At 39.2% G+C, this 22,660-nt stretch overlaps 1 protein-coding gene and 1 non-coding gene across 3 annotated transcripts in view; one reads left to right on the plus strand and one right to left on the minus strand.

The window, feature by feature from the left end:
• Positions 1-22,660, minus strand: part of MOB4 (MOB family member 4, phocein) — a 44,985-nt gene that overhangs the window by 16,109 nt on the left and 6,216 nt on the right. The window contains exons 1-2 of one of the 2 annotated variants that reach the window (XM_047083063.1): positions 13,740-13,900; positions 9,780-9,842 (exon numbers count right to left, since the gene is read on the minus strand). In XM_047083063.1, the coding sequence (XP_046939019.1) occupies positions 9,780-9,842; positions 13,740-13,799 (123 nt within the window). In that variant the 5' untranslated portion in view covers positions 13,800-13,900. Of the gene's footprint in view, positions 1-9,779; positions 9,843-13,739; positions 13,901-22,660 lie in introns of those variants that run through there. The other variant, XM_047083064.1, reaches the window with a different exon arrangement.
• TRNAK-CUU (transfer RNA lysine (anticodon CUU)) lies at positions 16,271-16,343 on the plus strand. The gene has a single exon. It is a non-coding gene; the product is annotated as a tRNA-Lys (tRNA).

A 22,660-nucleotide genomic window follows, 5' to 3' on the forward strand; every position in this document is an offset into this window, starting at 1 on the left:
TGATCTCGTGGTTTGTGGGCTGACACAGATCCTGCTTGTGATTCTCTCTTTTCCCTCTCGCTCTCTGCCCCTCCCCCTTCCATGTCTGTGTACACGCTCTCCATTTCTCTCAAAAATAAATAAAACTTAATGAAAAAGAGAACAGAAGAAATCCTTAACTCTGAAAGAAAGCAAAAATGTGAGTCCTCCATACTTTTATGGAAAGAGAGACAGCTATCATCTAAAATGAGCTAAGAAAGGGGCACCTGGGTGGCTCAGTAGGTTAAGCATCTGACTTTGGCTCAGGTCATGATCTCGCGGTTTGTGAGTTTGAGCCCCAAGTGGGGCTCTGTGCTGACAGCTCAGAGCCTGGAGCCTGCTTCACATTCTGTGTCTCCCTCTCTCTCTGCCTCTCCCCCAATCACACTCTCTCCTTCCTTCTAAAATAAATAAACATTAAAAAAAAATTTTTTTTAATGAGCTAAGAAAAGTAAATGTCCTAGTAGCAGATGGGTGGCTCAGTCAGTTAAGTGTCTGACTCTTGATTTTGGCTCAGGTCATGATCTCACGGTTCAGGGGACTGAGCCCTGCATTATGCTCTATGCTGACAATGCAGAGCCTGCTTGGGATTCTCTCTCTCCCCCTCTCTCTGCCCCTTCCTCACCTGCACTTGCTCATGCTCTCTCTCTCTCTCAATAGAAATATTAAAAAAAAAAAAAAAAAAGAAAGAAAAGAAAGAAAATACCTAAGAATAAACCTAACCAAAGATGTAAAAGATCTCTATGCTGGAAACTACAGAAAGTTTATGAAGGAAATTGAAGAAGGTACAAAGAAATGGAAAAACATTCCATGCTCATGGATTGGAAGAATAAATATTGTTAAAAAGTCAATACTACCCAAAGAAATCTACATATTCAATGCAATGCCAATCAAAATTGCACCAGCATTCTTCTCATAGCTAGAACAAACAATCCTAAAACTTGTATGGAATGACAAAAGACCCCGCATAGCCAAAGTAATATTGAAGAAGAAAACCAAAACGTGAGACATCACAATCCCAGACTTTAGCCTCTACTACAAAGCTGTAATCATCAAGACAGTATGGTATTGGCACAAAAACAGACACATAAACCAATGGAATAGAGACCCCAGAATTGGACCCACAAAAGTATGGCAACTAATCTTTGACAAAGCAGGAAAGAGTATCCAGTGGAAAAAAAGACAGTCTCTTTAACAAATGGTGCTGGGAGAACTGCACAGCAACATGAAGAAGAATGAAACTAGACTTTCTTACACCATTCACAAAAATAAACTCAAAATGGATGAAGGACCTGAATGTGAGACAGGAAACTATCAAAACCTTAGAGGAGAAAGCAGGAAAAAACCTCTTTGACCTCAGCCACAGCAATTTCTTACTTGACACACCTCCAAAGGCAAGGGAATTAAAAGCAAAAATGAACTATTGGGACCTCATCAGGATCAAAAGCTTCTGCACTGCAAGGGAAAACAATCAACAAAACTAAAAGGCAACTGTCAGAATGGGAAAAGATATTTGCAAATGACTATCAGATAAAGGGCTAGTATCCAAAATCTACAAAGAACTCACCAAACTCCACACCCGAAAAACAAATAATCTAGTGAAGAAATGGGCAGAAGACATGAATAGACACTTTTCCAAAGAAGACATCCAGATGGCCAACTGACACATGAAAAAATGCTCAATGTCACTCATCATCAGGGAAATACAAATCAAAACTACAATGAGATATCACCTCACACCGGTCAGAGTGGCTAAAATGAACAAATCAGGAGACCATAGATGTTGGCAAGGATGTGAAGAAACGGGAACCCTCTTACACTGCTGGTGGGAATGCAAACTGGTATAGCTGCTCTTGAAAATAGTGTGGAGCTTCCTCAAAAAATTAAAAATAGATCTCCCCTATGACCCAGCAATAGCACTGCTAGGAATTTACCCAAGGGATACAGGAATGCTGATGTATAGGGGTACATGTACCCCAATGTTTACAACAGCACTTTCAACAATAGCCAAATTATGGAAAGAGCCTAAATGTCCATCAACTGATAAATGGATAAAGAAGATGTGGTTTTTATATACAATGGAATACTACTTGGCAATGAGTAAGAATGAAATCTGGCCATTTGCAGCAACGTGGATGGAACTGGAGGATATTATGCTAAGTGAAATAAGCCAGGCAGAGAAAGACAGATACCATATGTTTTCACTCATATGTGGATCTTGAGAAATGTTAACAGAAGACCATGGGGGAGGGGAAGGGGAAAAAAAAGTTACAGAGAGGGAGGGAGGCACACCATAAGAAACTCTTAAGGACTGAGAACAAACCAAGGGTAGATGGGGAGAGGGGGAGAGGGAAAAGTGGGTGATAGGCAGGGAGGAGGGCACTTGTTGGGATGAGCACTAGGTATTATATGGAAACCAATTTGACAATAAATTAAAAAAAAAAAGAGATTTAAAACCAAAAAATCAATTAATTAATTAAATTTAAAAAAAAAAAGAAAAAGAAATATTCTAATGCTCCCTAAATATAATGTTTACCTTACGGAAATTTTTACATTGTTTCTGAGTCATTAGTACTATTAGCAATTTCTGTTCATTCTGAAAAATTATTTTTATCATTCTCAAAACATCTGAAAACTAAAGATTTACAACTGTAATGTTTCTCTATCCTGTCCCTGTCACACATAATGTGGTATAAATCTAAACTTGGATTAATTTTTTCAAGTGCATCACAAGATACACAAATACGAAATGGGGAAAAAAAAGCAAGAACTGGCCCTATCATGAAAAGCTGTAATATTCTTAAGTACATTTTCAACATTATCTTTATTATGTTACTTATTTAGTAATTCAGTTAAATGGAAAAGTAGTACCATTACTACACAAAACTTTTGCTGCTGAATTTTAAAGCTGAGAGAGGTTTTGAAGCTGAGTAAGTTATACAACTATTATTTAAGAAACTAGCTTTGTACTCTTTAAGAAATTCTACCAAAAAAAAAATCCAGAAAACAACCACACAAGAGTGTTCTTTATGCTTCCAAGAACTTTAAAATCCTAACTTACCACCATTTCTTGAAAAGAATTTTTTCAGGTAGCTTCTAAAGGTATTACCACTTCTACTTCATACTGTCACCTGATCAAGCTCACTAGCATTTCAGATGCTCTCAGTATATACTTACTTCCCAGGCCTTTCAAGTCTCCTCAGTACAGGAATATACTATACCATACTTCTGGACTAAGTTTAAAAAAAAAAAAAAAAAAAAGGGCATAAAATTCTTCCTTCTGTTATGAAAAAGGCACAAACATATCCTTCCAGTGATTTATTCCTGTGGGCTGTAATTATTAAGAATTACAATGATCTAGTATGGTGTTTTACGGAAGATTTTTCCTAAAGCAGTTTTTAGAAATCATTTGGGAACAGTAAAATACCATTCAAAAGCATTTTATTGCTTCCAGTTCTAGGTAAGATGGAGTAAACACACATCAATTTTTCTCTCCCACCGTACACAATTATAAAATCTGGACAGAATGCATGGTATAGCAATTTGAGATCTTTGAAGAACACATATCAAAAAGAAGAGCTGGAAAGAACACCAGATTCAAAGTATCACTGAACTCGCAGTGAAGTTGTGATGTTTCTTTTCCCCTCTGGTATCCCCTGGCCTAAACTCAATATAGGATGCAACCCAAAAATGAGCTCTGTTGGTGCTAAAAGATCCAGGAGAAACTACATAGTTCTGGCTCAAGGAGTGGAAAATGGTACTCCTAAAAGCTCAAAAAGAATGAAAGAAAGCTGCTGGCTTTTTGCCCTCTGCTTTTTCTCTACTTTCATAGCCTATGCCTAAGACAATTCCACAATGGCAACAAAAGCAGCTGGCAACAGAAAAATTCAAGAGACAAAATTCTCAGGAAGAGAAATCGTCCTCTCCATTTGGTGGTGGATCAAACCCTATTTCTTTTTCTCTCTTTGTCTTCCCACAACTGCAGCACAATTCTAGTAAGTGGTTTCTGGTTGGAAGATCAAAAAGGTGGGCCCCAGGGAACCAGAATGTATCAGAGAGACATTAAAGAGAACAAAATTCAGAAATGTGACCCCATAAGGTGTTTATGAACTCCTGAGCTCAATCCTAATCTGCGCATGCCCACATACATTGATCTGATCATAGTTAGCATATGACAGACTTTGAGAAATGAACTAACAGATATACCTCCACCCAGGCTGACCACAGATTGGTACACACAGAACAGATTCAAGGAGGAGTACAAAGATTTGAAATCTGAACAAACAGTGGAACCTCGGTCAGGTTGGAACTGGCAACCTGTATCTAACGAGGTCAGATACCTGCTAAAACAAAAATAACATTCTCCGTGGGATTAAATAAGACCAAAGTCTCAACATAATATTCAAAATATCCAGAATACAATCCAAAATTACTTGGTATACAAAGAATATGTGAAAATCTCAATTCAAGAAGATGAGTGAACTGGGGGAAGGGAGTAGTGGAAAGTTGTTATTGTTTAATGGACACAGAGTTTCAGCTGTTAAAGATAAAAAAGTTCTGCAGATAGAAGCTATAATGATTCACAATAATGTGAATGTATTTAATGCCACAGAGCTACACACTTAAAGGGCCCCTTTATAGTGTAAGCTATACACTTAAGCTGGCTCAATCGGTAGATCTCAGGGTCATGAATTCGAGCCCCACGCTGGGGGCAAAAATATAAATAAAATAAATAAATTTTTTTAAAAAGTACACTTAAAAATGGCAAAATGGTAAATATATTTACCACAATAGAGAAAAGCAGAGTGAACAACAAATAAAAACCTCAAAGAAATCCATGCTTAGACACATAATGAAGCTGCCAAAAACTAAAGATAAGCCAGTGAAAAAAGACACATGACCTACAAAATATTTTATTTTATTTTTTTTTTTTTTAATTTTTTTTTCAACGTTTATTTATTTTTGGGACAGAGAGAGACAGAGCACGAACGGGGGAGGGGCAGAGAGAGAGGGAGACACAGCATCGGAAACAGGCTCCAGGCTCTGAGCCATCAGCCCAGAGCCGGACGCGGGGCTCGAACTCACGGACCGCGAGATCGTGACCTGGCTGAAGTCGGACGCTTAACCGACTGCGCCACCCAGGCGCCCCCAAAATATTTTAAAAACTGCCACTTTCTCATCAGAAACCACAGACAGGGGCGCCTGGGTGGCGCAGTCGGTTAGGCGTCCGACTTCAGCCAGGTCACGATCTCGAGGTCCGGGAGTTCGAGCCACGCGTCAGGCTCTGGGCTGATGGCTCAGAGCCTGGAGCCTGCTTCTGATTCTGTGTCTCCCTCTCTCTCTGCCCCTCCCCCGTTCGTGCTCTGTCTCTCTCTGTCCCAAAAATAAATAAACGTTGAAAAAAAAAATCATTTAAAAAAAATAAAAATAAAAAAAAAAAAAAAGAAACCACAGACAGAAGGAACTGACACAACATGTTCAAAGTGCTGAAAGAAAGAACTATCAACCCAGAATTCTATATCTAACAAAAATACCCTTCAGGAATGAAGATAAAGACATTTTCTTTTTTTTTCTTTTTCTTTTTTTTTTAACGTTTATTTACTTTTGAGACAGAGAGAGACGGAGGATGAACGGGGGAGGGTCAGAGAGAGAGAGGGAGACACAGAATCCGAAACAGGCTCCAGGCTCTGACTGCCAGCACAGAGCCCGACGCAGGGCTCGAACTCACGCACCGCAAGATCATGACCTGAGCCGAAGTCAGACGCTTAACCGACTGAGCCACCCAGGCGCCCCAAAGACATTTTCAGATGAAAGAAAACAAAAGATAATTTCTAGCCAGCAGATCACTCTAAAAGAACTGCTAAAGGAAGTTCTCTAGACAGAAGGGGGAAAATATAACACCAGAAGAAAACTTAGAATCAAGAAAAACAGAAATTATAAATATCTGGGCATAATTATAATAGGCCATTCTCCTCCTGAGTTCTTTGAAATATGTTTTGGCAGATGACAGCAAAAATATAACATTGACTAATGGGGTTTCCAATGTATATAAATGTAATATTGACAGGAAAAGCATAAAGGGATAATGGGATCCATAGGATGATAGTTTCTACATTATATATTTCAAATATATTATACAGAGGCACCTGGGTGGCTCAGTTGGTTGGGTGTCTGACTTGTAATCTTGTGGTAAAGGGACCAAGCCCTGCAGCAGACTTTGTGCTGAGCATGGAGCCTGCCTGGGATTCTCTCTCTCCCTCTCTCTCAAAATAAATAAACTTAAAAAAACATATTACATAAAGAGACAGACAAAATTAGAAGTAAAATAGAACACTAAAAATGTTCAAGCTGTAAAAAGGCAGAAAAGAGGAAACAAACAACAACAACAAAAAACCCAGAGGGAACAACCTAGATGGTAGACCTAAATGTAAACATATCTACCAGTAACTAAATTAATATTAAATGGCCTAAATACACCCATTAAAAGACACACACTATCACACACACAAAAAAAAAAAAAAAAAACAAGAAAAGATAACCCAACTATACACCGTCTACAAGAAACTTACTTCAAATATAGGTAGATTAAAAGTAAAAGGATGGAAAAAGATATACCATACAAACATCAATCAAGAGGAAGCTGCAAGGAATGAAAGGTGGTTCAGTATTAATAAAAAAAACAGGGTGTCTGGCAGGCTCAGTTGGGAAGCATGTTGAACTCAACACTCCCCAATTTCAAAACTTACTACAAAGCTATAGTAATCAAAACAATGTAGTATTGGTATAAGGATAGACATGCAGACCAATGGAAGTGAATGAGCCCAAAGAAATAATCCTTACATAGTCAAATAATTTTTGACAAGTGTGCCAAGACCATTCAATGAGGATAGCCATTTAAACCATTTTTAAGTGTATAGTTCAGTGGCATTAATTACATTCACAATGTTGTGCAACCAAAGAAAAGACCCAATGGCTTCAGTGGTGAATTTTACCAAACATTTCAAGAATACCAATCCTGGGATGCCTGGATGGCTCAGTCGGTTAAGTATCCAACTTCTGCTCCGGTCATGATCTCATGGTTCATGAGTTTGAGGCTCACGTCGGGCTCTCTGCTGTCAGCAGAGCCTGCTTCAGATCCTCTGTCCCCCTCCCTCCCTGCCCCTCCCCTGCTTGCACTCTCTCCTTCTCTCTAAAAATAAAGATAGATTAAAAAATAATAACAAAAAAAATAAAGAACACCAATCCTCTTCAAACTCTTCTAAAAAATCAAAGAGGAGGGAATACTTCCTAACTCATTCTATGATGTCAGCATTGCCTGACACCAAAGTCAAACAAAGACACGTGAGGAAAACTAGAAACCAATATCCCTTATGAATACTGACACAAAAAATCCTGGCAAGCCAAATTCAACAGCTAATTAAGAGAATTATAGATCATTATCAAGGGGGATTTATTTCTAGAATGCAAGGATGGTTCAAGATACAAAAACTGATATATATGCCTCATTAACAAAATGAAGGGGGAAAAATCACATGTTCATCTGAATTGGTATATTTGACAAAATTCAACACTTTTTTAGGTCAAAAACAGTCAACAAACTACAAACAGAAGGAAACCAATAACATAATAACTCAACATAATCAAGGTCACGTATGAAAAACCCACAGTGCACCTCATACTCAATTGTGAAAGACTGAAAGCTTTCCTCTTAAGATCAAGAACAAGATGCCTACTTTTGCCACTTCTATTCAAAGGAGTATTAGCAGTTTTGGCCAGAGCAATTAAGTAAGAAAAAGAAATAAAAGGCAACCAGATTAGAAAGGAAGAAGTCAAATTGTTTACAGATGACATGTTCTCAATATGTACCTAAAGATTACACACACACACACACACAAAAAGTTCCAACTAATAAATTCAACAAAGTAGCAGCACACAACCTCTACTTTTAAAGGGAGATGGCTCAGGTCATGATCTCACAGTTCGAGCCCCACACTGGGTTCCATGCTGACAGTGCAGAGCCTGCTTGGGATTCTCTCTCTCACTCTCTTACCCCTCCCTGGCTCACTCTTCCTGTCTCTCAAAAATAAGTAATAAACTTAAAAAAAAAAATTTAAGGGAGAAATATCCATACACTTTTCCTGTAATTTTTCCCAATTTCCAGGCATAGAACTCTAGGTTTATATTTCTGTGTCTTCCACAAGGCCTGTCTCATTGCCCAATAAATATTTGCTGATTGAACAATACATTCTTTAAAGGCAATGAACAAATAAAGCCATTCATTCATGAATACTCTTCCATTTCCTGTGCTAAATATTATACTGAGTCCATTCAAAAGGTTTTTAGTATTTCTGTTAATATCATGAATTGGTTTTTATGCTCAAAGAATTCAACTGTATTCCTGTTTGATTTCCCAGAATCTTCAAATAACACAATAAATCCAAACAGCTTCTACTTCTATTATCTCACTATCAAGATAAAGCCAAGCCTCTCTTTATTACATATTTTTCCTTTAAATATGTTAGTTAACCAGGGCCCCTGGGTGGCTCAGTTGGTTAAGCGTCTGACTCTTCACTTATACTTGACTCTTGACTTCGGCTCAGGTCAAGATTTCACTTTGAGTTGTGAGTTTGAGCTTTACATCAGGCTCTGTGCTGACAGTGTGGAGCCTGCTTGGGATTCTCTCTCTACCCCACTCTCTGCCCCTCCCTTGCTGGCACACATGCTCTCTCCCAAAATAAATAAATAAACTTAAGAAAAAATGTTAGTTAACCAATGCCAAATCCAACTTACTAGTCCAACTGGTTAGTTAACCAATTCCTAGTCCAATTTTACTCATCTTTTTGTTAACCTCTTAATGCAACTTTTAATAATTGGCTATAGCAAGTATTTCTTTCCTAGATTCTAGATTTTACTCATTTTGGAAGAACTATTACATTTTTTTTTAAACCCAATGTAGGGTGATTCTCAATAAGAACGTTTAAGAATCCCTGAGGGGCTTTTCAACCTACACAAGTTACAGAAGTCCATCTCCTTGATAATCACTGCCTTAGTGAACTACTTAATAGTGGCAATAACCTAAAAGGAGGCATCTTAGCCCTCAAATGTATGAGAGAGCACAAACATTAAGAGCTAATGGCAACTAAAATTTAAATGTAAATTTAGGGGCGCCTGGGTGGCTCAGTCTGTTAAGCAACCAATTTGTGATTTCGGCTCAGGTCGTGATCTCACAGTCGGGCTCTGCACTGACAGCATCAAGCCTGCTTGGGGTTTTCTTTCTTTCTTTCTTTCTTTCTTTCTTTCTTTCTTTCTTTCTTTCTTTCTCTCCCTCTCTCTCTCTCTCCCCCCACCTCTCTGCCCCTCTCCTACTTGCACTTACACTCTCTCTCAAAATAAACTTCAAAATAATTTTTAAAAATGTAAGTTTAGATACATGTTCTCAAGTTTCAGTAACCACGTATGCTCTTTCTTCCTACTTAATCATGTTATTCTAATTTAGCATTCAATTAACTTTGAATTAAATTCACTCTAAAGTAAAATTTGGTACCCCAATTTGGCACATATTAATAGATATTAAAATGTACTTAAGCTTCAGTATAGCTTACTATGCCATCTTAAAACAAAATGACTGATAAAAATTTTAAATAGGCATCCTGTTATTTCCATGGATTCTGACTTATGCTAAAAGACATAGGAATATTTAACTACTCCAAGGGAGGCAAAATGCTCAGGTTACTGGAGTTGCAAAAAACTATTGTTATTACCTGCTGAACAGCTAGTGTACTGTCCATTTCATCAAAGGATTCATCAGGCCAATTATAGAAATCCTATAAAAAAAAAATTCATGGTTAAAGCACATACAAAGTTACAAAGAGGCAACATTATTTTCATTAACTTTAATTTTTTTTTTTTTTAACGTTTATTTATTTTTGAGACAGAGAGAGACAGAGAATGAACGGGGTTAGGGTCAAAGAGAGGGAGACACAGAATCTGAAACAGGCTCCAGGCTCTGAGCTGTCAGCACAGAGCCCGATGCGGGGCTCGAACTCACGGACCGTGAGATCATGACCTGAGCCGAAGTTGGCCGCTTAACCGACTGAGCCACCCAGGCGCCCCTTAACTTTAATTCTTAAATAAAGTTATACTGGAGAAGAAAGCTCTCATACTATAAACAACATGATTATCAGTGAGTAAGTCAAAGGAACTTTAAAATGAACACCAAGATTTTATTTAACTGAACTACAAGTTAAAATTTTCAACCATAAATCCCTAAACTGTTCATGGATTACCTAAGGAGATAAATCTATCACTTTTTTGTTTATGGTGGTTAAATATCTCTCAAAAAGTTCAGTTGAAAAAAAATCTCCAAGCACTGATTCAGTTTTTACCTAAAGAGAATAGTTTGTGACGGTGGTGGCAGTGGTGGTGGTGCTAGTAGTAGTTATTGTCCACAAGTACTATTTTAGACAGACATTATAAATTATTATTCCAATTCCAAACGGCGTTTTAAATTTCTAAATCAAAATATGAGCTCCGCTAAAAAGTAGTCAACCAGTCTTCATTAAGGGCAATTGGTACTTTTGTGGATCACCTTCTTTCAGTTCTGAAATTCTCTATTAAATAGTCCAGTTCACAGACATTCCCCTAAGTATTTAAGAATCTTCCCATCTGACTGATTTTTTTCAGCAAAGTCTACCTATGTATCCTTAGCAGGCAGCACAACATATAGTAGTTGCTTGATAAATGACTCTGGGGTAAAACTGAGGGAAACAGGAGTAGTGAACCAGTGATATATAACCCTGTATCAATCAACATGGGTAAGTCTCCAAACACTTTAAGCAAAAGCTGGAGCAAATGACAAATTCAGTGTACGATACCACATGAATAAAAATTTAAGAAAGTGCAAAGCATAATTCTGGAGACAATGCATACATAGTAAAAGTATGCAGCAAAGCAATGATAATCACTATCATTTGGTTGGAAGAAGGGAGTAGAAGACAGAAGAATGTGATAAAGAGGGATTTATCTATATTAGTAATGTCTTAGTTATGAGAGTAGATGATAGGTATACCTTAAGTGTCTTAAACTTTTCACATTTTTCTATAGTTGCCCTATATGAATGAAAATGAACTAACTTATTTTAATATGTCAGGAGGGGCACCTGGGTAGCTCAGTCAATTATGCATTCCACTCTTGATTTGGGGCCAGGTCATGATCCCATGGTTCCTGAAATTGAGCCCTTTGCTGAGCTCTGCGCTCATAGCTCAGAACCTGCTTGGGATTCTCTCTCTTCCTCTGTCTCTCTCTCTCTGCCCCTCCTCTGCTTGAGTTCACTTGCTCTTTCTCTCATATTATTTAATGTTATTTAATATGCTCTCATGTTATTTAATAGGTAGATCAAGAAATAAAAATAACTTTCTAGAAATTGTTCCACGGTGTTTTTTTCCTAGATAGCATGTAGTTTTTTAAATTCTTTCTATGCAATTTATACTGAAAATGTTTTCCATCAATATGCTTTGACTATTCTTCCCTTTAAAAAAATTAAGGTAGTTTGTAAAATATTTTGTTTTAAAAATATTAAAACACACATATAGGAATATACAGAAAAGATATAAAAGTGTTAGCTGGTAACCAAATGTTTTGTCTCATCGTAACTGTCATATGCTTTAAACACTTACAAAAGGAACCAAAAATTGGCTTAATGAACATTCTCATGCATTTCATGAAATAAACATTTACTGAAAACCAACTATGTGCCTATATCCCAATCTAACCAATTAAAAAAAAATAGGAAAAAAATAAGTAGAAAGACACCTCACCTACTCTATTATAGTTCTAAATAAATAATTTAGAATAGATCTATTTCACTGAAGGAAATCAATGTGACAGATAAGAAATAGGAAAGAATGCTGCTTAAGCAGTCTTCTTTTTTTAATCCTTACCTTTTCTGTGACATTTTATTTAACAACCTTGATCTATGACAATGTGGGGGAAAAAGCAAAGGAGAATTCTTATATGTTACTTACTCATAACATAGGAAACAGATGTTACAATATTAACTTAAAATATATTCTTTCTAACCTTTCAAAATTAATAACTGAGTAAATAAAAATGGATGGAGCTTCTCAGAATGTGAGAACACGAGTCCACCTCAATATAAAAATATAAAAGCTGATCACTTAAGAATCAAAAACAATGTTCCTACAGAATAAGAGGTAAAAGTTTCTGAGAAAAAGAGCATTTATAAAGAAAGACTGGAAAAAGTAAAAAGCAAGCATATATAATATTGGGGTGCTGGGTGGCTCAGTCGGTTAAGCGTCTGGCTTCAGCTCAGGTCATGATCTCACAGTTCATGAGTTTGAACCCCAAGTCAGGCTCTGTGCTGACAGCTGACAGCCTGGAGCCCACTGGATTCTGTGTCTCCCTCTCTCTGCTCCTCTCCCCCTCCCCTCTTTTATGCGCTCGCTCGCTCTCTCTCTCTCAAAAATAAACACTAAAAAAATAATTAAAGAAACCATATACAATATGTAAAAAAACAATATGACATGTCCACAAAACTGCCAAAAGTAACTGACAGCTAACTGTGACTCTATAGTAAGACTTTTAAACTAAACTCTCCAAAATTCTGTGCTAAAAGCAACTTGATGAATAAACAAGGTCACCAATGAGCCAGAGACTATGTAACCTTGAGCAAATGCAGTCAATTCTCTGGGCTTCAGTTTCCCTGTCTGTAACATGGATCTGGGAAGTGTCTGGATATAAAAGATACTTTGAAAGGACTTCTTTTCCAAAATTCTGTGCAGTATATTAAAATATTTTCTCTGGCATATGGTCAGAGCTCCATGTTTTTTTCCAGTTTGTTTTCCCCATTTATATCACTTTTTCTTTAAAATTACATTTTAACACATCTCTTCTGATTTTAGAGCACCTATTCAACAGCTGGTGGATTAAGCACATCAAATCTAAATGTCTATTTGAATATTTTCTTAGAAAGTGAGGCATCCGCCTTTTGAAAATCCCCCAGAACCAATACCTAAAGGAACACAAACTCACCCCAGATACTGCCTACTAAAAGTTGATAAAACTATTATCAGTTTATTCCCAAACTATGCCTCACACGTAATAACAAGGAATGACATCTAACAAGAGCAACCTGATGATGAAACTTGTTGGGCCAGAGAAAAGCTGCAGCGAGAAATGGTCAAAGGCAAACCGCAGGAGGATAATCGCCACCAGGATCCGGCTAGACAAGCTGGCAGGCAGAAGCCGGGCAGGCACGTCACAAGCCAGGTAGGAACCGGAAGCCAGAACAAGGTTGGCTGTTTACACCCCCTCCCGCCGTGGCGGCACCGACCCTCCCAAAAACCCAGGGTCTCCACCTGGCCGGCCGCGCCCCTCGGACGATAGTCAGAATTCAGGGGAGAGACGAGAACAAGTAGTCGCTGCCGACGGGCTCGCACACCGGGGTGCCGGCGGTCACCGCCCGAGGCTCGCACCCAGCCCCTCAGGCCCACCCTCAAGTCAGGGCTCGGCAGGCCTCGCGAGCGGCCGCCGCCTCTGCCAGACCCAGGGGTTGCGGCTCCGGAAGAGCAGGCCGGGCACGGGTGCCCCCTGCCCGCCAGCTTACCGCCCCGGCCCAATCTTCTTTCGGGGGCGGCCAGCTTCCAGGTGCGGCGCGGCTCGCCACCGAGAGTGCCCACGCAGAAAAGGTGCAGAGACGGTACCTGCGCCTTGGTGCCCGGCCTGTTCCGCCTCAGCACTGCCGTCCCCTCCGCCATGACCATAGTGCCAAAGTCTAGGCGGCTGGAGTCGGTACCCGGATGTAAGGGAAGGCTGCCTGCGCCGGGGCGGGCGGGGGGAGTCGGGGGGCGGGACGGGGTGGAGCGGAGCTCTGGGTCCGGGCGCCAGGGAGGGGCGGCAACTGAAGGATCAGCCGTGGCCCGCGCGGAGCAGGGCGGGAGGACGGAAAAGAGTACCGGAAAGGAACAGCTGGCGGAGGGAGGGACACGAGAGAAGGAACAGCCGACGACTCGCAAGTCGCGGCGTGGAGGAAGGGACAAACATGGCAGCGAGGACGAGGACTGGCTTTGGGAAAGTCCGCAGGCCCCCACCGAAGCCCGCTTCGGAGTGAGCAAGAGCGTAACACATTGCTGCATCTCCCTGGGTTTAGGTTAGTTACACTCAACGGATAGAGCTTGCACAATGGTGACCGTTTCAGTAAACCTTTGTCCTAGCAGATACCCAGAGAAGCATAATTGTGTCCCGAAATCCTCATAGACAAGCAAAGTGGAAAAACAGGCCAGCAGTCGGAAAATTCCACAGACCCCGCATGAAACCGACCCAATCTGAAATAAGACTAGGGCTTAGATTGTCAAATGGTATTTCCGCCATCCTCTGACTTCAAAGCCAAGGACCTTTTCAATGACAAATTTGTGAAGATAAAAGTGAGACACTAATTATCTGAGAATGGACATCTGGCGCACAAAATTAACTCGTAGTTTTTGCAAGTCAGAAGCAGGAGGAGGAAATGATGCCCCTTGACAGATGGTGGGAGTTGTACATCTTTACAGGATTCTAAATTTCCTTTGTTGCAAGTTTTAAGTGTTCTCTTACGTTATGAAATCATGGCAGTTTTGGCAAACTTTTGTTTCCTGTTTAGAAACGTTAAATCTTTGATCTGGGTTGAGGGGGGCCATAGGATACCAGATAGAAAGCCAGCTCAAAGGGTGAAAAGTGCATATGCTAGGGTGATTTTCAAGAGAATAAAACATCAGATATCCCATCAAATACACTTAAAAGTGTATCAGGAATGCTGAGAGAACTATGTCCCAGCCTCCAAAAATGGAAGAGTGTAAGAGAGGTTGGTTAAATTGAGTAGGAGCAAAGCTGAGTAATTAGCAGTGACTTGAACTTGGCTCAAAGGGGCCTGAGAGCAGGAAGTTGGTTCGTCTTTAAGATTCATTCATTTTGAAAGATGTATAGACTGGTAACTTTTCCAGAACAAGGAACTTAATTCCATCACTACTTCCTAGGATATCAAAAGATTTATTCATTCAACAAATATTTATTAAGCCCCACGATGTGTTCAGCACTGAGGTACAAGTATGAAAAGGCCCAATCTTTAACCATGAATTGCTTAGAGTGTAGCAGTGGAGAAAGATGTGCAGTCACCAGTTCTCTTACTAAATACAGTGAGAATCTTGGACAAGTGGCACCCAAATTGTTGCCTCCCAAATAAAGACATGGGGTGGATCTGGGGAGAGCAGAGTGCTAGGTAGGACTATAAATCTTTAAACAACTCTACCTCACTTACTCCAAGGATTAAAGTTAAAATTTCCCAGATTGTGTGGTTATGTCCCTGAATTGTAAATAACAGTTACCTACAATTGAAGGGGCTCATCCTAATGTTCTCTTAAGTCCAGATTTGTTATATTGTTTCAGCTCATCTGAAAAAAAAACAAGAGAAAAAGTGAATAAGTAGAATTAAATTCAGAAACAGAATAGGCATTCATCTCTGAAAAATCCAGTAAAGTTGCATTATGATGTCGACTCTGGCCTTGTTTACAGGAAGAACCTTGTTCTTTAGGTTTGAAATGTTTCTAGCTCATAACCTTCACATTTATTTCTTCATCACTCTGCAGATTATGACCTCCAAACAAAACCACATATCTAAACAGTGTTATTTTGGTGGGTGGGGGAAGGGAGGGAAGAAGAAGAAAAGAGAGCATGATCAGTAATAACAATAACATGTAATACTCGGTTACTTGAATATTTCAGTTAAAGGAGGAATAGTCTTTTGTTTTTTAATTTTTTTTAACATTTATTTATTTTTGAGAGAGAGACAGTGTGAGCAGGGGAGGGGCAGAGAGAGAGGGAGACACAGAATCTGAAGCAGGCTCCAGGCTCTGAGCAGTCTGTACACAGCCTGACTTGGGGCTCGAACTAATGAACCGGGAGATCATGACCTGAGCTGAAGTCAGACGCTTAACCAACTGAACCAACCAGGTGCCCCAGGAACAATCTTTTTTAAGATAAAATGGAAAAGATGGGGCTGGGATTCAGAAAATCGAGATTCTCTTGCCTGTTGACTATAAGACTTTGAACTATCAAATAAGAATCTAGGGTAAGTGGCACCCAAACTGTTTCTTCCCTAAGAGAGACATTTCCTTATTTGTACTGAAAATAGTACACAGCAGTTCTTTCTCTCTACCTCATAGATGATGAAAGCAAGTATAAAAGTAAATATTCATGGAGCACCTGGCTGGCTCAGTTGGTAGAGCATGTGACCCTTGATCTCAAGGTTGTGAGTTCAAACCCCACGTTGGGTGTAGAGATGACTTAAAAATACAATCTTAAAAAAATAGTAAATATTCCTTGACGTTTATTAAAGTTTTAAAAGAAAATATTTTAGAAATCCAAAGTATCATGAACAATTTCAAAAATATCTAACCTGTATGAAATTCTCTTGAGCAAATGCTGAGAAACATGAATAAGATGTATAAGCTACTTTCCTCAAAGAGCTTAAAAATGAATGGGGAAAGGTGATATGTTAGATTACTACAAAGCACAATGTCTGAAGTCTGTTGCTTGCTGTCCATTCTTCACACATGTTCTTTGCAAAACATAGTTTGATCTTGCTCAGTATCCATCTCTTCCCATATGACTAGAGAAAGGTAAACCCACCTCTAGCTGACATTTAAGTCCCTATTGGCCTAAGCCAATGTTTAGTTAAAGGGTAAGCATCTGACTCAATTTTAGCCTTAAGAGATATAAAAGGATATCTGATGGAGGACTTTGGGGAAAGGTTTCTTCTTGAGGAGATACCAAAAGAGATGGTTGAGGTGGTCCCTTTTTTTCTTCCCATGAATATTGCCAAGTTTGGGACTGCACCTACCATGTTGACTTGAAGGAAGCCAGCCTAAGAGCAAAGCTGACACACTGAATGATGCATGAAGTAGTCAAAATGTACCCTAAAGCATGGGTATTAAAGCATGCAGATTTCATTCCAGGCCAAGCAAAGATGAAGCAGCAGAGAAACATGGGGTTATATGTTCATAGTTGAACAAATTAGTGCCTACATATGGTTTTATACATTTTTCTTTCTTTTTTTTATGTTTATTTTTGGAAAGAGAGAGAGAGTGCGAGCAGAGGAAGGGCAGAGAGAGGGATATACAGAATCGGAAGCAGGCTCCAGGCTCTGAGGTGTCGGCACAGAGCCCACTGCAGGGCTTGAACTCACAAACTGTGAGATCATGACCTGAGCCGAAGTTGGATGCTTAACCGACTGAGCCACCCAGGCACCTCTATAAATTTTTCAATGTATTAAAAACAGTTCAAACTTAGACACTTTGACTACAGATGAATAAGATACCAAACTCCTATGGCACTTCACTTTTCTCTCTAGAATTCTAGGATATTTGATCAAATTGGCGATTGTGGTAGCCAGCTGCCAAGATAGCCCCCCAATGATTATTAAATCCCTTATGTACGCTTTTAATAGGTAAACTTTATTTTTATTTTTTCAAGTTTGTTGATTTATTTTGAAAGAGAGAGCTCACAAGTGGGGAGGGACAGAGAGAGGGAGAGAATCGCAAGCTGGCTTCACTCTCAGTGTGGAGCCTGATGTGGGGCTTGATCCCACGACCATGAGATCATGACCTGAACAAAATCAAGTCTGTTGCTTAACCAACTGAGCCTCCCAGGCACCCCAAACTTTATTTATTTTGAGAGAGCCAGTGCAAGTGGGGGAGGGGGTGAGAGGGAGAGAGAGAATCCCAAGCAGGCTCCGCAATGCCAGCACAGACCCCAATGTGGGGCTCGAACCCGTGAACTGTGAGATCATGACCTGAGCTGAAATTAGGAATGGGACACTTAACCAACTGAGCCACCCGGGCACCCCTGTACACTTTTTGTTTATTTTTTTAGTAATCTCTATATCCAATGTGTAACTGTTAACTCATGACCCTGAGATCAAGAGTTATATGCTTTCCCAATGGAGCCAGCCAGTTGCCTCCCTGGTATGTACATTTTTGTGTGGATCTCTTTCATACTAAATTGGGCTGGCCTGTATAATAAGATACTGTGAAAATGATGTGTGACTTCTGATGTTAGGTCATAAAAGACATTGTGGCTTCTGCTTTGCTCTCTTAACTCACCTGCCCAGTGTGAGAAAGCTGCCATGTGTGAAGCAGTTAAGTAGCCTTATGAAGGGTCCTGGTGCAGAACTGAGGTTCCCACCAAAATCAGGCATCAACTTGCTAGAGTGAACCAACCATCTTGGAAGAATAGCCTCGAGGCCCAGACAAGTCTTTGGATGATGGCAGACATACCCCCCACCAACTAGGACTACCCAAATAAGATGCTCCCAAATTTCTGACCTATGAATACTATGTGAGATGTTTATTGTTGTATTAAGCCAGTAAATTTGGGGTGATTTGTTATGCAGCAATAGGTAATTAATACAGTAATTCCTAAACTTTGAGGAAGAGAAAATATGATCAGAAGAGACCAGTCACAACAGACTATTATCCTTTCCTCTTTTCAATAGGTCACCTAATGTCTTTCATGAATTTAGCAGCACTTCCTATCTTTATTTTCTCAATGACACTAATCTCTAATATTTGCAGGGGCACGTGGCTGGCTCAGTTGGTAGAGCATGTGACTCTGGATCTCAGAGTTGTGAGTTTAAACCCCACGTTAAGGGTAGAGTTTATTTATTTATTTATTTATTATTTCTTAATGTTTATTTCCTTTTGAGAGAGAGAGAGAGAGAGCAGGGAAGGGGCAGAGAGACAGGGAGACACAGAATCTGAAGCAGGCTCCAGGCTCCAAGTTGTCAGGACAGATTCCAATACAGGGCTCGAACCCACAAACCATGAGATCATGAACTAAGCTGAAGTTGGACGCTCAACCTACTGAGCCACCCAGGTGCCCTGAGTTTACTTCAAAAATAAATAAATAGGAATGCCTGGGTGGCTCAGTTGGTTAAGCATCCAACTCTTTTTTTTCAGCTGAGGCCATGATCTCATGGGTTTGAGCCCTGCATGGGGCTCTGTGCTGACAGCACGAAGCCTTCTTGGGATTCTCTCCCTCTCTCTCTCTGCCCCTTCCCTGTTTGTGCACACGTGCATAGGTGTTCTCTGTCTCTCAAAGTAAATAAACTTAAGAAAAAAAATAAAATAAAAAAATAAAATGAAATTATGCTATTAATTTAGTTGTTTATTTCTCCCTCCTGAATTGTATTCATTCCTGTATCTCCAGTAGTGCCTGGAACTTGTTCAACAAAATGAACAACTTAAAAGGAACAAACTGGCCTTTTTGAACTGACACTCAAGTCAGATAAGTAACCCATTGATGCTTTTTCCAAATCAAGTCTCTAGGCTAAATGATACGGAAAGACCATTTTGCAAGACTTGGGATAAATTTTAACATGTCTTAAAGAACTGGGCTTAATCTGTAAATTATGTTTTATAATAGGAAAATCTCCAGATTAAGCTAACATTGAAATTAAAACAAAAACTATAAAAGCACCTATGGAAGAACATGTAAGTATTGGAGAAGATTTTTCAGTTTGACATAATACCCAGAAGCCATGAATTCAGCAATACCAAAATGACTTCCTGCAAGTTCAAAAAACAATAACAAAATCAAAGCCAAAATTATAAAGAACCAATTTCACTAATAAATAAACATATCACACAAACCATAAAAGACCAGTCATCCATTAGAATGATGGGCAGAAGATATTAACAGTCAGTAGGCACTGTCAGTTAATGGTAAAGAAAATAAAGATGGCTGTCAAACACAAGATGCTCATCCTCATTCATAATGATAAAAGTAAAATTTTAAGAATGGCAAAATAAAACCTTTATAACATCCTGTATTATTGAGAGTGGGAAGAAATCAGTCTCATACATTGCTGTTAGGCTGTTAATTGATAGAACTTCTATGAAGGGCAACTTGGAGACATGCATGTGTATACAACATATATGATCAAAATCCACATACCCTTTGACATAGCAATTACATGTCTAGGAATTTGTCTTAAAAATATACTTGTTCACATGTGCAAAATAATGTATGCAAAAATTTTATTCAGTGCAGAAGTGTTTCTAATAGCATAAGACTAGAATTTAAATATCCATCAGTGGAGGGGCACCTGGGTGGTTCAGTCAATTAAGCACCTGACTCTTGATTTCAGCTCAGGTCATGATCTCTTGATTCATGGGTTCGAGCCCTGTGTCAGGCTCTGTGATGATTGGGATTATGTCCCTTCTCTCACAAAAATAAACATTTATAAATAAATAAATATTCATCAGTGGAGAATGCTTAAATTATGGCTCATCCATATAATAGAACATTATATGGCTATAATGAGAATTTTAAGAAACTCCTTATGTACTTTATAGATTAATTCCAATTTGTTAATACAAAAAAGGTGCCAAATGGTATATATGGAATGTTATTTCTTGAAAAAAAAAAAGATATTTCACATACATGACATGTATGTATGCATGTCCTTGCATGCATACACACACACACACACACACACACACACACACAATGTATACATAAAATATCCCTCAAAATATAAATCGTAACACTAGGTACCTCTAAGGATGGAACTGTGTGGCTGGGGGACAGGGAAGGGAAGGATATTTTTCACTGTGTATCTTTTCAGTATATATCCTTTTGAATTTTTAACTACATGAATGTTATCTACTTTTAAATAATGTAAGAAAAAAAAAAGTAAGAGGCCTGACTCAAAATGTTAAGGAATGTCTGGTGCCCTCCTTTTACAATTAATTCTTAAACTAAGAGGAGCTATGTGATTTGTCACATGTCGCATAACTAGTATGTAAGCAACATAGGATCAGAGCTTAGATTTGATTAGGCTTTCTCTTTAAAGTTGCTTAATGGCAAAAGAAACCATGTAAACAGTCTCCACATAAATAAATCAAAACATTAAAAACAAATTTTTTTTTTTTTTAATGGGGCACCTGGGTGGCTCAGTTTGTTAAGCGACTGACTTCAGCTCAGGTCATGATCTTAGGGTTCGTGAGTTTGAGCCCCGCAAAGGGCTCTGTGCTGACAGCTCAGATCCTGGAGCCTGCTTCCAATTCTGTGTCTCCCTCTCTCTCTGCACCTCCCCCACTCGCTTGCTCTCTCTCAAAGATAAACATTAAAAAAAAAATCTTTTTTAATCAGAAGTTCAAAACTCTATTTTGTTGTGGGTGCAGTGAAAACAGCAATTAACTTGCTGGAAGAGACATGATTTGGTATCACTCTGGAGAGCAATCTGGCAGTCCTTATCAAGAAGGTTAAAAGTGTTCATAACCAGTTTGTGCATTGTTGAAAGAGTACAGAGAAGACTTGTCTTATCAAATATCAAACTTGAATACAAAAGTTTGTTTATATTTATATTGAATACAATGTGGTAGAATAGAGAAATCAATGGGACAATCCTATAAAACCCAGGAATAGACTTAAAGATTTAATGTATAATAAAGATGTTACCTCAAACTTCAAGGTGGGGAGTGGTGGTGGGTAAAAACAAATAATAAAGCTGAGACAAGCTAGTCATTACTTACAAAATAAAAGTCAGATACATAGACCCTACAGTAAATAAATTATGGATTAAATGTTCAAAAGAAAAAACTACAAGAATGAGATTTGAGTAGCTACAAAAACCTGCACATCAAATTAGGACAAATATAACAAGTTAGTACCTCCAATATATAAAACCTTATGATCCATGTTGGTTGGTAGTAATGTAAAATGGTGCAGCCACTATGCAAAACAGTATAGAAGTTCCTTAAAAAAATTAACAATAGAGGGATGCCTGGGTGTCTCAGTCTGTTAAGCCGACTCTCGATTTGGGCTTAGGTCATGATCTCACAATTCATGAGTTCAACTGGGCTCTGCACAGACACTGCGGAGCCTGCTTGGAATTCTCTCTCAAAATGAATAAGCTTAAAAAAAAAGATGCAGAGGTGGGTGCCTGGGTGGGTCAGTCAGCTAAGCATCCAACTCTTGATCTTAGCTCAGGTCATGGTCTCATGGTTTGTGAGATCAAGCCCCATGTTGGCCTCTGCGCTGACAGCATGGAGCTTGTTTGGGATTCTCTCTCCCTCTTCCTCTGTCCCTCCCCTGCTGGTACCCCTACCCTTCAAAAGAAATAAATAAATAAGCTTTAAAAAAATAGGGGGGCACCTGGCTGGCTCAGTCAGTAGAACATGTGACTCTTTTTTTCCCCTTTTTTTAATGTTTATTTTTGAGAGAGAGAGAGAGCAAGTGGGGAAGGGGCAGAGAGAGGGAGACACAGAATCTGAAACAGGCTCCAGGCTCGGAGCTGTCAGCACAGAGCACGATGTGGGGCTTGAACTCACGAACCATGAGATTATGACCTGAGTTGAAGTCGGATGCTTAACCAACTGAGCCACCCAGGCACCCCAAGGAACATGGGACTGTTGATCTTGGAGTTGTGAGTTGGAGCCCCGTGTTGGGTATAGAGATTACTTAAAAAAAAAAAAAAAAAAGTCTTTAAAAACAAATACTGTAGTTATCTAGCAATCCCACTTCTGTGTATTTGTCCAAAAGAATTGAAATCAGAATCTCTAAGAGATGGTAGCACTTCCATAATTGC

The sequence above is a fragment of the Lynx rufus genome, unplaced genomic scaffold (genome assembly GCF_022079265.1).
Source record: "Lynx rufus isolate CCGP_SWC_20201006 ecotype Redwood Valley unplaced genomic scaffold, mLynRuf1.p SCAF_2, whole genome shotgun sequence".
Lineage (NCBI taxonomy): Eukaryota > Metazoa > Chordata > Mammalia > Carnivora > Felidae > Lynx > Lynx rufus.